General features: G+C 40.2%; 1 protein-coding gene across 1 annotated transcript in view; it reads right to left on the bottom strand.

Annotated features, from left to right (window-relative positions):
• Positions 1-4,884: 4,884 nt before the first annotated feature.
• Positions 4,885-13,871, bottom strand: part of LOC118807665 (choline transporter-like protein 2) — a 64,716-nt gene continuing 55,729 nt past the window's right edge. The window contains 6 exon segments of the mRNA XM_036569696.1: positions 4,885-5,246; positions 7,440-7,524; positions 8,038-8,126; positions 12,419-12,489; positions 13,134-13,149; positions 13,152-13,206. Coding sequence (XP_036425589.1) covers positions 5,149-5,246; positions 7,440-7,524; positions 8,038-8,126; positions 12,419-12,489; positions 13,134-13,149; positions 13,152-13,206 — 414 coding nt within the window. The 3' untranslated portion in view covers positions 4,885-5,148.

The following is a 13,871-nucleotide window of genomic DNA, read 5'->3' as shown; positions in this document are numbered from 1 at the left end:
TGGTGCTCACAGTACTTGCATGTGTGTTCACTACATGGGCGACAGGATAGGGCATTAGTGTTACCATGCTGTTCACCCACACAGTGGGCTATAGTGAATTCGTAGGTCTGTAGCTCTTCTAGCCTATGGACCACCTGCCCCTAAGGCTTGCAAAAGGTCATCAGCCACTGCAAGGAAGCAAAGCCTGGGAGTAGTGTGAGAATCATGTTCTTTGATTTCTCCAGTGTTTTTAACACCATACAGCTTATGCTCCTGAGGAACAGTCCTGGTATATGGTATATGGCACTGGTGGTGCATTCCCTCCACCAGTGAACATCCAGGGAATGGACACTGAGAGACTGGACTCTTATAAGAACATGGGATTTCACCTCTACACTAGACTGGACTGGTCAGATAACATTAGTGCACTTTAAAGGAAAGGCCAGAGCAGACTCCACCTGCTTAGGAGACTGAGGCTGTTTGTGTGTGGGGGCAGGGGGCGCTCCTGAGGACTGTTTTCGACACCGTGGTGGCATCAGCCATCTTTTATGGAGTGGTCTGCTGGGGTAGCAGCATCTGAACTGCAGATAGAAAGAGACTTGATAGACTCATTAAGAAGGCTAGCTCTGTCCTGGAAAGCCCCCTAGACCCAGTGCAGGTGGTGGGGGACAGGAGGATGTTAGCCAAACTAGCATCCATACTGGAGAACAGCTCCCACCCCATACATGAGAATCTGACAGCACTGGGCAGCTCCTTCAGTGACAGGCTGCTTCACTCAAAGTGTGTAAAGGAGCGCCATCGCAGGTCTTTCCTTCCTGCTGCTGTTAGACTGTACAATCAGCCCTGCTCCCAGTAGAACCTCCTCCACCCCCATTAGACCTCACATACCTACCGTACATAAGCTGTGAAATTCATCACCATTTCCTGTGTGCAATATAATCAATACTCCATCTGCAATTAGTGTAATATATATATATATATATATATATATATATATATATATATATAGATATATATATATATATATATATATATATATATTTTGTTTGTTTGTTTGTTTTTTCATTTATAATTGTTTATATTGTTAATTATTGTAAATAGAGTTTATGTGAAGGATAGGCTTTATATTTTTCATCATATATTTTTTATCTTTAGTACTATATATATTGTCTATATAGTATTATACAACAGTTAGTTCTGGCCACGCAAGCTGATTGGTTGAGAAGCGTTCTAACCATGCTGTTATTTCACCATAACATCATGGGTTTTTTCACAAACACTGTATCACTCCGCTGAGGCGCCGTTGCTAAGCAACGATTTTGACAGCTGTAGGAGACACTCAAGCCATCTGAACGTTTTTACTTCTTACTTTGCCACAAACAGAAAATGGATACTTTTAAGATCACATTTGACGGACAGGCGATTTGGTCAGACTCTGAAGATGAGACTACACTAAATTCCCAAACTGTCAGTTGGTCTGTGTGGAGCTGGAGAACGAACTGCCGACTATGCAGCGAGTGATCGGAGCTCGTTACTTTGACGTAGCAACAAGCTGCTTGTTAAGGAACTATAATTTGGCGGAAGGAATTGCTAACATTAAAACATATTAAATGCCACCTTCACGGCCCAATTTATTAATTTCTTACTTTATTTCTTTAACTGTTGGATAAAAGCAAAAGAACACTTGAGGTTGTGTGTTATCGCTATAACATCACGGCCGTGATGTTATTTCGCGATAACACGCTCCCTCTCGTGTTCTATTGCTTAAACAATACATGCATGTGTACAGGTGTCCATGAGGGGGCGCTCACAGTGCAGTGTAAAGTTTATGACAGTGGTGTAAAGGTGAAATACTCTCTGCAACTGTAGGGGGGGAGGGCCCTAGAGCAAAAAATACTAATTCTCACATAATGCTGCTTTACATAAGGTGGGGAGAAACCAAGGAGAGTTTTATAGAGGGGTTTCTGTGCGAAGTCATCCAAGAGATGTGTGCGCAGCTAGGCAGCAAAGACGAGAAGTTGCTGTTCAGTAAACTCCACCGACTGCAGGGAAGATGGTTGGAGAATGTTTAATACCCTGAGTGGATCACATCCTTTTACCAAATATGGATCCCGGCCATCAAATGGACAGACTGGGGTCCTGATGGTCCCAAAGGCAGCGAAAGTCTATGCGGCACCCACTTCATATCTGAATGTAGTGTTTTTTTAAGGGTGATTAGCTATCAGCACATCCAAACTGTGGTTATAATACTGGTAGCATTTTCTGACAAGGCTAAAGTCGGCTTCTTATTCACATGCTTCTTGTTCATATTTTCCTATTCCACCTTAAGTGGTGTCTGAGTGGGCAGTGGCCTGAGGCACCAGAATGTAACTGCTGCACCATTTAAGATGAAATGGGAATATTCAAACAAAAAGCTGACTTCAGCTTCATGTGATGTAGGCTATCAAAGTATCACACCTACAGTGTTATGTAGAGCTCTACCTGTAAATATGTGCTATCATTGGACATTTCGATGAGGTCACACAATTTGTCAGCACAGCAGTACATTTCTGTTTGCTAACCTTAGATAGTGAGGCAATAAATAAGTTAGCACTGTGTGTGATTCATATCAATGAAAGCTAAACTAAATAATATTGGTTTTGTTCAGTAGGTCATTTTCTAACTAACTGGCCAGATAAACTGTTTATTTAGTTTAGCGACACTAGCAGTGCCACCATGATCCTGATATTGTCAGATAAAGAAAAGAATAGACAGACTCAACAGACAACTAAACCAGGTAAGTTGGGTAAAATTCCTAGGCCACGTCAGTTAGCTATAAAGTTTTCTGTGATTTGGATAGCTCCCATTAGCTAAACATTTAGTGAATAGCAAACTCGGGGCATTGATGACTACTGATAGTCAGCTATTTTTAGCTAACATTTTGCATAATGCTATTTTAATACACAAATGAAAGATGAAAAAATTAAACTCTAAAATGGCATTTTATAATTGAGGCAACAAGAATTTGCAAACAATGAGAAATCTAGGACAGTAGCCTTTACAGAATAACAGTTCCTAACTTCATAATCTTATCATTAACTCCAGGTAAGAAAACAGTATTACACAAATATCTTAACTAGAATAAATCTCCTAAAAAATCTCTGCAAACCTGAAAGGTGGTAGTTTTGTTCTTTTATAAACAACTAAGTTTATGTTCATCAATACCCAAAACAACAGTTATATTCTTTCTTACAGGTTGACACAGGACCTATAAACGTGTATTACATTAAGAACTTACAAGGAAAATCACAAACATTGTTCATAACATCAGATATGCCGGTACAGCGCTGCACTCATAGCACCACTCAGTAGGACGTGTTATGCTGGGGGCAATTCATGCTGAGCAGCCATGGGTGGGCTGCACCAACAAGAAATAAGTTAAACAGCGTTTAGACCTAATGAAGGGTTTGTTAACCTAGGATTTGTTTTAAATTGTGTTGCACCTCTTAATTTTAAACATGGGTAAACAAATCTGTGCTTAAAGCCTTAATCTGTGCCTTAAGCAGCCTTCATTTTGATTGACGATAACATTACTGTCCACACTGTCTGTGATTAGAAGGTACTTTTTTCCATTTTTGAGAGTTAATTAGCTCAGAACTACATCAGAAACAGCTCTCACAGGCAAAGAGCCGATTCAGACAATCCGTTATCAGACCCAGAGGCTCTGCGTCAGCAGGGGGCGCTGTTTATTCAGCACTGAGAAGACTGCTGACAATGTACACTAAATCTGTCTGTAATTTGAATCAAAATATTTTAAATACAGACGCTCTGAATCTTATTCTGTAAGCCACAGTAAAAACTCTATTATTATTTAATTCTTACACAGAATATTGTTAAAGTAAACTTTTAGCCTGCTAGCTAACGCTAGCTAGTTATCTGCCAAGCTGCCCATTCTGCATCAGCTAGTTCAACAAGATCGCGTTCGTATCTTGAGTTTATTCAGTCTTCAGCTTTACTTCATTTACACGTAGTATATAACTGTAAAACGTGCATTATTTAGATCCGCTGCTGTGTTTATGTCCTTCTATTTTAGTGATTCACACAAAAGCTACAAGAGTGCTAATAGCGCCCCCTTTTGGGACCATCAGTGAGTTACAACAAAGTCCTTGTAAGTTTTTTTGCTTTATATTAATATAGTTTTACTCAGAGAGATTTTCTGTTCTGTGAGAACACTCAATTTTTTAACACAGTTGTAAATTTAAACCACCAAAATAAAAGGTTTTTCAATTTAATCCCTGAATGAAGTTTAAATCAGGGGTGTCCAATCTTATCTGCAGAGGGCCGGTGTGGCTGCAGGTTTTCACTCCAACAAAGCAGGAGGTCACCTAATGAAATGTATGAAGATAAAGACTATCTGATTAAAGTAGAATCAGATGAGCTGCAGCTTGTTTGGAGTGAAAACCTGCAGCCACACCGGCCCTTTGTGGACAAGTTTGGACACCCCTGGTTTAAAATAACGGTGCAACAAAATTAAATTTAATCTAGATTTACTATAAAATAATCCAGAATTAAAATGATGGTTTAAATGTAATCCTGATTATTTTTAAACTAGGTTTAACGTTTGGTGCTACAGAATTAGTAGATAAATTTTGATTTAGTCAGAGTTTCAGCTTTATACTTGCTGGTGCAGCCCACCTACATGTTCAGAAGACCTGCCACTCAAATCAGTTGACCAATAGAAAGTGCAGGTGAGCGCCCTCTTCTAAGACCTGCCCCCTGTTAAAAAGTGCCAAAAGTCAGAAACAAAAGAAACATTTCTGATGCAAAAATATATCAGCAAAATCAGCAAAGAAAACTCAGACAGGACGGTATACATTAAAACAACAAACAATGTGGGGGAAAAAAAGTAAACAAACAGTAATAAACTGTAAATATACAGTCAGAACAGATGAATATTAAAGAATTTAACCTCTAAAATGCGAATGTAACACTCAGTAACAGTGAAACAGCTCAAAACTCACAATATTACACTCTGCACTGTTTGAACCGGCTGGTCAGAATGAACAGTAAAGTGATCTGACTGAAGTCCACCTTGTTAATACGAATAAAACCATCTCTGATCACTGGGTTCTCCCACTTTCTCCTCCTGTTTTTTTCTCCTTTGTCTCTTCTCTCTGGAGGTTTATTTGCTCATAACCTTGTTTTTTTTTTATTAAGTGTCTTCTGGAGACTCGTGGACATGAAGTACGGCCTCTCTGCAGATCCATCATTGCGCTCCAGATCCTCCACTGAGGGAACAACCATTAAATCAGAACCAAGATCAGCTCAGCAGTGAACAGTAATGGTGTAAACCTCTAACTCACTCTCTCACTACGATTAGAGCTAAATACCTAAACACTTTAGGACAAACCCCAACAGGATCCTAACTTCTGTTCAAGCATAGTTTCTATTGTTTTTAGACAGCTAGTAGTTCACTACCAGCATAATGACGCTACATTTATTTATACTGTAAAACGCTGCTTTCACTTTTGAGATGTTTTTCTTCTCTAACTCTGCATTTTAAAAATCTCAGATGCTGCAGACTCGACCTCCACTGTCCCCTCTTACTACCTTCATGTGTTAATGTTGATGATAAAATATTACAGTGATGGTGGTGAATAATGAGGAGACTAATAGGGAGACTATTAGGAGGAATAACGTTAGCGCGCTCAGCTAAAGTGTTTGGGAAATGGAGACTGAAACTGGGGAGCAACAATGTTCTGATACACAGCAGGGGGCGCTCTCACAGTATTCTCAATTCAGTTTATTACACTTTAGTTTAGTTTGACCTTTTTTCCATGAGCAACGGCAGCTGTAACTTACATTTTTAACATTATTGTGATTACGTGTTTATGTTTCAGCTGTGAGCGTATGGTCGGTTGCTTGGTAACAGTTTACTGTCACCTCCTCCACTTTCCTGGTGGCTGTTTGAGTAAGCCGTCATTCCTCTCCGAGTCCTTCGGCCCGGTGAGTTCGGGCAGCCGTGGTTTTTGGGTTAGTGGTTTATAATGAGAGCGGAGAGGTGGCCGAGAGGCAGTAGTGTGGGAAGAGTGAGATGATGGAGAGAAAGAGAGAAAGAGAAAAGGATTACCCTCAAAGCCAGGCGAAAAGAGCTCACAAGTGAAAAGAGCAGATAAGAGAGGGGAGTGTTACAGTGAGTGCAAAGCTTCAGCACGTACAGAGTAAAGTGGATAAAACCAGTTAAAAAGGCAGTAGAACAGCGCAGGAGGCATGTTATATTGGATAAAATTACAGCTGGGATGATACACTGATCATTTTCACTTCCAGTGTTCCATTGGTTATATCATATTGCAGTGATCTGCTGCTGGCTGGTGCTGGCACCTGAGACTCTGGAGGTGTGGCTAGAGAGATAACCACAAGCAAAGGCATATGGTAGTGCGTGCCCTCCAACAAAGGGACTTGTTTGTGTTGTTTAATGTCATTGTCTGTTAGTTTAAGTTATGTGTCCATATTGTTTGTGTTATTTAGTGTTGGGGTTGTGGGTTTTGTGCGCGTTGGGGGTCACCGTCAGAGTAAAGCCGGTGGCTAGAGGTGACCTTCCCCCTCTAGTGCGCTGGTCTTGTTTGTTCTGCTGAATAGGCCAGTTAAATGCAAGTGCAGTAGGAAAAGTTGAGCGTTACAAGCGTTCCCATTCATATTTCAACCAGTGGCCAGTCTCGTCATTGATAACGTCTGATGTAAACAGCGATTGTTTGTGCTGGTTGTATGTTTTGCCATGCATGTTACCATTCAAGAAGGGATACTGCTGCCAACTTGGCTAATCATGGCCACCCCTGTGTTTTTTCTTCTGCCAATGCTACAATATGTAGCTTTTCAAAGTGTTTTGAAACCAAATGGTCATGCTTTCCTTTCTGATTAACATCAAGTTACTATATTGAAGTCTAATCTGGTATATTTAGAGGAACAAACAGTCTCACCCACCTAAATATTTGCGCCTATATTAGTGCCACCAGCAGAAGTGGCAGCGAACCACGGCAGTCAACAGAACGTTCTCTTAAGAGTTCCATTAACCATTATTTTTTTTTGAGAAAGTAAAATTATACAACAAAACATCAGAATAGCAAAGAAGCCTTTTTCACCTTAAATAATCAATCAAATGTTGGAGATGCCAACATTTCCATTGTTGTCAGTGGTGTCAGTCATGCAGGCACAAAACGATATTTTTGAACGTCATTATGTAAACACAGCATTAGAGTTGAAGACAAACATATCCAAAGCATAAGTACAGAACTGATTTATAATCACTAAACTATTACTGGAATTTCTTACTTTACTGTAAAGTAAAATTTTAAAAGATGGTGAGGTGGCCCTAAACGTTTGGCCTGCAGTGGGTTGATATTTTTAGCATACTGTATTTTCCTGACAGAAGGTTTTGAGTGCTGCATTTTCTCTGCCAGAATATATCGAGCTTTAACACTCACAGAAGCACAGGAACAGAGTGTCCACACACATGCCGTAGACGCTGAAGAAGCCGTGGGCGATGATGTAGGTGCCAAACACCACCGTCTAGAACAAACACACACTGCAGTGAAACAACCTGGTAATATTTCAGTAGCATAAACACAGCTGATTCGGTAACATTTAGCATCCTGATATACCACAACAACACAGCAGGATCTAAGGATTACTATGGATTACTGTGTTATATCAATAATGCTAATGCTAATAATCCAAGAGAACTGCACACAGCAGTTGTTATATTCTAGTATCAATAATGCTAATGCTAATTAATTCCAGAAAAGTGATTTAAATACAGCAGTAGCTAGATTGCAGTATCAATAATGCTAACGTTAATTCCAGCGAACTAATCTAAATACATCAGTAGCTATATTCTGTTATCAATAATGCTAACGCTAAAGCATTTAATAGATCTGATATGAATGCTATTACTACTACTACTACTAATAATAATAATAATAATAACGATAATAACAAAAATAGAAAGCTGTTTTTCTTATTCAGCTGTAGCCTGTATTAATGTAGTAAATCAGTAATGCTAATGCTCGTGTCTAAACTCACCACAATGGGAACCCAGTAGTAGTTTAGTGACGGAGCCGCTTCCTCCACAACCTTTATCTTCCCTGAGAAGAAGAAGAAAGAGCAGACTCCTGACAGGAAAGAGAGAAAAAACAGCTAAAGCCACTTTTCTCAACTACTTCAGCAGATTAACTATCATTTCATACCAATTAATCGTGCAACACCTACATCACAAATGTACACTGCACAGCTGAAAAAACAGACAGAAGTAGAATGAAGCAATAAGCCATAAGCGGTTGTGCATTACTGTGATTTTATCACAGGGAAGGGTGTTCTTAGGCACAACGTGAAGTGGAATTAAAACCCTCCTCCCCATTATAAAATCACTGTAGTTCATGGCCTCAAGTGGCTTATTGCTTTTATATCATGTCAGCCAACATAAAATATGCTAAAATACCCAAGTTATTAATAAAGAAATGTAATAAATGAGAAGAATGAGGAAAACGTTTGGTCGCCCATCGCTGTATACTGTGGCCGTTTCATGAATTGTTTAACTTTTTCTCACATATCAATGAACATCTGATAACACGGCACTGTTTAATGCAAAAACCGTCATTTCATAAGCACTTTTAGTCAGCAAATGGCCACAGCGAGTTAGTACATAAATATTTTCTTAAGTACGTTAATTGAAGCCTGTAATATTAATAATGGAGTCATTTAGCATGTTTGCTATTTTTAGCCTGTTAGCTGCTTAACCACCACCACAACCAAACCCAAGGCACCAACCCCCTCACCCACACCCAACACCTCCCACCCCCCCACCACGACCAACACCACACCACCCCACACCAACCCACCCCCAAACCTACCCACCCGAACCCAACGACCAACCCCCCAACCCCCACACACAGCAGCCCCGAACACCACCCCCAAAACCAAACCCCACACACACACCCCAACACCAAGCCCTCACCCCCTCCCACACCCCCCTAAAACAACCCACTCCCCAACACACCCCCCCCCCCACAAACCTACACCCACACACCCAAACCACCACACCACAACCCCCGCCACCCAACCCACCCCACCCCACACACCAAACACCACCCCCCACCCCCCCCAACACCACACACACCACCTACCCAACACAAAAACCCAAACAACCAAGCCCCCACCCCCCCCCACACCCCCCACACCCCCCCCCCACCCCAAACACCCCCCACCCACACCCAAAACCCCCGCCACCCCCTACACAACACCCCCCAAACACACCCCCACCCAACCACACCATCCTACCAAAGCCACCCGCCAACACCACCCACCCACCCCCCACACCGACCACCCGAAAACACACCCCCCCACCCATCACAACCCCCCCACAACAGCCCCCACAACTAACCACAACCCCTACCCCCACCCCACCACACCCCAACACCACCCCCCCCCAAGGCCTAGTTCTAGGTAAGAACATAAGTTGCCAGACCCTCAGTTCAAACAAAAATCAGGTTCTTACTTCATCAATATACTCGATGGTCCATGCGAGCAGCACGAGTGTCAAAGACTATTAATAGAACAAGGGTTTTTTCGTTCCGTGGCTTAGTAATGCATAATTCAATTGTTGTGAGGTGGTCACAGTGTGTACATCAAGGATTTTACAATGGCTTTGAACGTGGCTCAGCTAATCAGATTTTAGGATCGGAATCATCAGTTTTATAAGTCTGAATTTAGGGTGATATTGTTACAGCCTCTACCCACCTGCTCCCTCGATCCTCTACCAACCATTCTAACCTGTCTACCTGCTCTGGCTCCTCATCTCAATGATTGTTACTCGTTTTTTTTCAGGCCTTGATTCAGCTAATTTCAATGAGTTCCACCAAATCTCTAACCTCCCATTTCTGTTGAACATGCTTGAATGAGTTTACAGCTTACTTATTAAGCAATAATCTTTTCAAACCTTTACAGTCTGGATTCTGTCCGTATCACAGTGCTGAAACTGCCATGACTAAGGATACTGACGACCTCCTTACATCCGCAGATGCTTTCTCTCTGGAGATAGAAAGAGTGTATTTCTCTCACTGGGTTTACTTCATCAACTTCAACTGTCATTTAAGGGGTTCCTCAGGGTTCAGTCTTCGGACCACTGCTCTTAATCACTTACATAGTGAAGAGATCTGTGGTGAAAAATAGCTGCTGCAATGGTGAATCCTGCCTCCAGCATCCTCCTTGTGCCTGGGGTAGCGCATGAAATGCTTCAAGATCATATGACACTAGACATTTACTGCTATGCTGATGACACTCAGGTATGTCTCAGGATGCAATCCACCTCTCAGATAGTTTAAATATTGTTTTTTCTGAGAAACGCTCAGGATGAAACACAACTTTCTGTAACGTTGTGTGATCAGGAGGTAATGCAGGATGCAAGTGCGACTTTTCTTGAAGTCCTTGGCAGGAACAGGAGCAATAAGCAAAAAAAAACAAGAACACGAGTAAAATAAACAGGAAAAGAAACAGAACCAAAGCAACAACATAACAACAAAGCTACAACTGCCAAGCAAAGACAAGACTGAAACAAGGGGTGTATATATATATATATATATATACAAACACTCAAGACTAGAGACAGCTGAGAACAATGATGGGCGGAGCTAAGAACAAGAAACAGGTGTGGGCTGAACACATGGCAGAACAGGGGAGGACCTAACAAAACAACACAAAAGCACATAAACTAGAAAATAAAGACACACGTCAGACATAAACAAAAGCACATAACAGAGGAAAAACAAGGAAACCAAGCTAAAAAAGAGAAAGACAAGGACAAGGCATGACAGGACTATATCTCACTTGACGATACAGCAGTCTCCCCGTCCCCTCAGGTCAGAAATCTGGGTGTCATCTTCGACCTGACTCTGTCATTCAATGCCCATGTCAGCTCTTTTATTAAAGTTTGTTTTTTGATCTTCAAAATGTGGCCATTCTTCTCTATTTCTGCTGCTGCATCTCTCATATGCGCTTTCATCTAGTCGTTCAGACAATTGTAACTCTCTCCTTGCAGGCATCAGTTCTTCCCCCTTCACAAATTTCAGATGGTCCAGAACTCTGCTGCTCACCTTCTCACCTCATACTCACTCGCAGCTGTTCTCTATGATCTCCACTGGCTTCCTGTAACGTACCACCTTCACTTTAATGTTCTTAACAACATCACTCTTCCTAACTTTCTGATCTTCTCCTTCGTTATAAACCCACCTGTACTCTCTGCTCATCTTCAGCTGATTTGCTAACCTTTCCCACATCCAACCTTTATAATTTTGGCGACCAAGCATTTTCTAGATTTGCTCCTCATCTCTCGAACTCTCTTCCTCCGCATGTCCAGCAGTCTGATTCACTTACTTACCACCGAGCTAATCGCCTCTCTCAGTACGTTACACTGTGTTCTTCTTTGTTTTCCTGTTTGTCTTCTGGTGTTCTGTGTTTTATTACAGTTGTAAGTGTCTTTGGGTTCTTGAAACGCACAATATATGTTTCATGTAGTATTATTATTATCATCATTATGATTATTATTATTGTTGTAGCGACCTGCTACCACCTGAAGCTGGCTCTGACGAGCCGGGAGGTGTGGCCACGTGAGCAGCCATGCACAAAGGATCATGGAAGACGCACTGTGTTGTTTAATGCTGTCTGTGGCTGAGCTCCCCTGTGAGTTTGTGAGTATGTATTTGCCTTTTCTGCTGGTGTTTAATAAAAGAGCACTTCTTGTGGGAAAATCATGGCCTCACTAAATCACGATCTTACTTGATGCCAATGCGACATTATTGCTATTATTAAATATATATTAATTTTCTGCTTTGGGAACCGAACCACAAATATAAAGTCCCGCTTAGTCTGTACTTTAGTCCCTGTTTATAGATAACAGTGAATCATACACTGTAAAAAGTGCCTCGTCAGATCTAATTAAAAAAATGATGTGGTAACAAGTAAATCAACTCGTTTTATTCAACCTAAATAAATACTTTGAATGACCAATTCTTTCAATCAATGTAGTTTTGAATCAAACCAGTTCAATTGCTTGTTACCACATTAAGTAATTCTTTAAAAGTAGATCTGACAAGACACTTTTTACACTGTATTTTGGGTTTGGCCCTTTTTTTAATATTTTTGCACAGAAGTACATTGGGTGTAAGAGGAAGGTAAACGGTGTAAATCTGAGTGTCGCTTTAATTTAATGCTACAATTTTTAATTTAATGAATAACAAACAGAAGATCCGTCTACAACAGCTCTACTGAGATGGACTCAGTTTAACTGAATAAGTTCCTTTGAGTTGCGCTACAGGTGCAGATTCCTGCTTTTCGGTGAGGTTTGGTTTAGTTTGTGTGGAACGGCTCTCAGTTTATTAGTATATTTTATTCAGCTCCTCTCGGCACTTACCCACAATCCCCACTATCAGCAGCTTTCCCAGAAACAACAGGAAGTCTGTCACTTTGTCCAGCATGAACACTCTAAAACACAACACATGAATTTATTATGAAAAAACATCTTTATGAATGATTTAGTTACTGATACTTATAAACAAAACCCTAAAAGCATTAAAAGTAGAGAAAAAGTAGATAGATTATGTGTCAAAATCTTAGTAAAAGTGTCAGAACTCAACTGGTCAGAGAATGTGGCCACTTGAAAAAAACTCCTTAAGTATTCATCTTAGTTAATGTTTGAGACAAATTTAAACTGTAAAAATAAATATATTTTTTTTGCAAAACTAATGTGATGAATTTTAGATTTAGGCTACAAAACATTTTATGATCCACAAAACAATTCCCTAAATAGATTTTACACAGTTCACTTAGGATAAAAGGCCAAAATGTACTAATGATGTTTTATGCAAATGACTTTGATGTTTGTAACAAGTGAATAAATGTCTTAATGGAAATGTAAAGAGTATTTTTTCCTACTGAGTAAATGTACTACTAATCAATTTCAATAGTACTGGAGTCAAATACAAATCTTTAATGCTTAAGTACAGTAATAAAGTACAATCACTGGAGTATTTTCCACTCCTGCTGATTATTAGATAGTCTATAATCGTCTATCTCTGTCTAATCCCAGCTGAGTACAGCAACCGTGGTGATGTGTCGATTTCTCTCACCGGACAATGTTCCTCTCAGGAGGAAGAAAGCGTCTTAGTCAGACGTGCAGTAAGTTTTACCGTAAATGGCGACCTGGGAGAGAAAATGAGTGAAAAATCATTATTAACCTTGAATTCTGAGATGCAGAGTCATCAATACTGAAATCAACTTTGACAGCTTTCTACAGGAGGAGTGTAATAATCCTACTTTACTAAGATTAGTGCACACACAACTGTAGTGATACATTGACTCCATACTCAAGTATAATAAAGGAATAAACAGATTTAAGAGAAAAAGAGGATAAGAAGTAAACTACTCTAACAATACACTCTCTGAGTTTCTTAAGGACGTTTTCTTCACAAAATAAGAAGCTTCCAACACTGCTAAGATTTCAGTGATATAGCTAACATTTAGACACATGTGCTGATATTAGCTAATTTAGCTAGCAACAAGCAAAAACACATTTAAACCACAGATTTAGGTTTAATAAAGAGCTTTGTGCTTGTTAATCTGAAAAAGACATGCGTAAACAGAGTTGTGAAGCACACACTTACTTTTACTCTAGATAACAATACAGCACTTACATAAAAGTATCAATTCATTACAACAATAACCAACATCAACCACAACCCTGTATCAAAAGCTTTCTAAGTAGTGTGAGAAGGTACTGATAAAGCAGAGTAATATTAGGCTGTTGCTTGGGAAAATTTGCTTAAAGTAAAAGTATTAATAGAATGACTACGCTTGAGAGAGGTGTA

Source organism: Colossoma macropomum, unplaced genomic scaffold (genome assembly GCF_904425465.1).
Source record: "Colossoma macropomum unplaced genomic scaffold, Colossoma_macropomum, whole genome shotgun sequence".
NCBI classification, from domain to species: Eukaryota; Metazoa; Chordata; class Actinopteri; order Characiformes; family Serrasalmidae; genus Colossoma; species Colossoma macropomum.
Note: the sequence above shows the minus strand (reverse complement) of the source record. Positions and strands in the feature narration are given on the sequence as shown.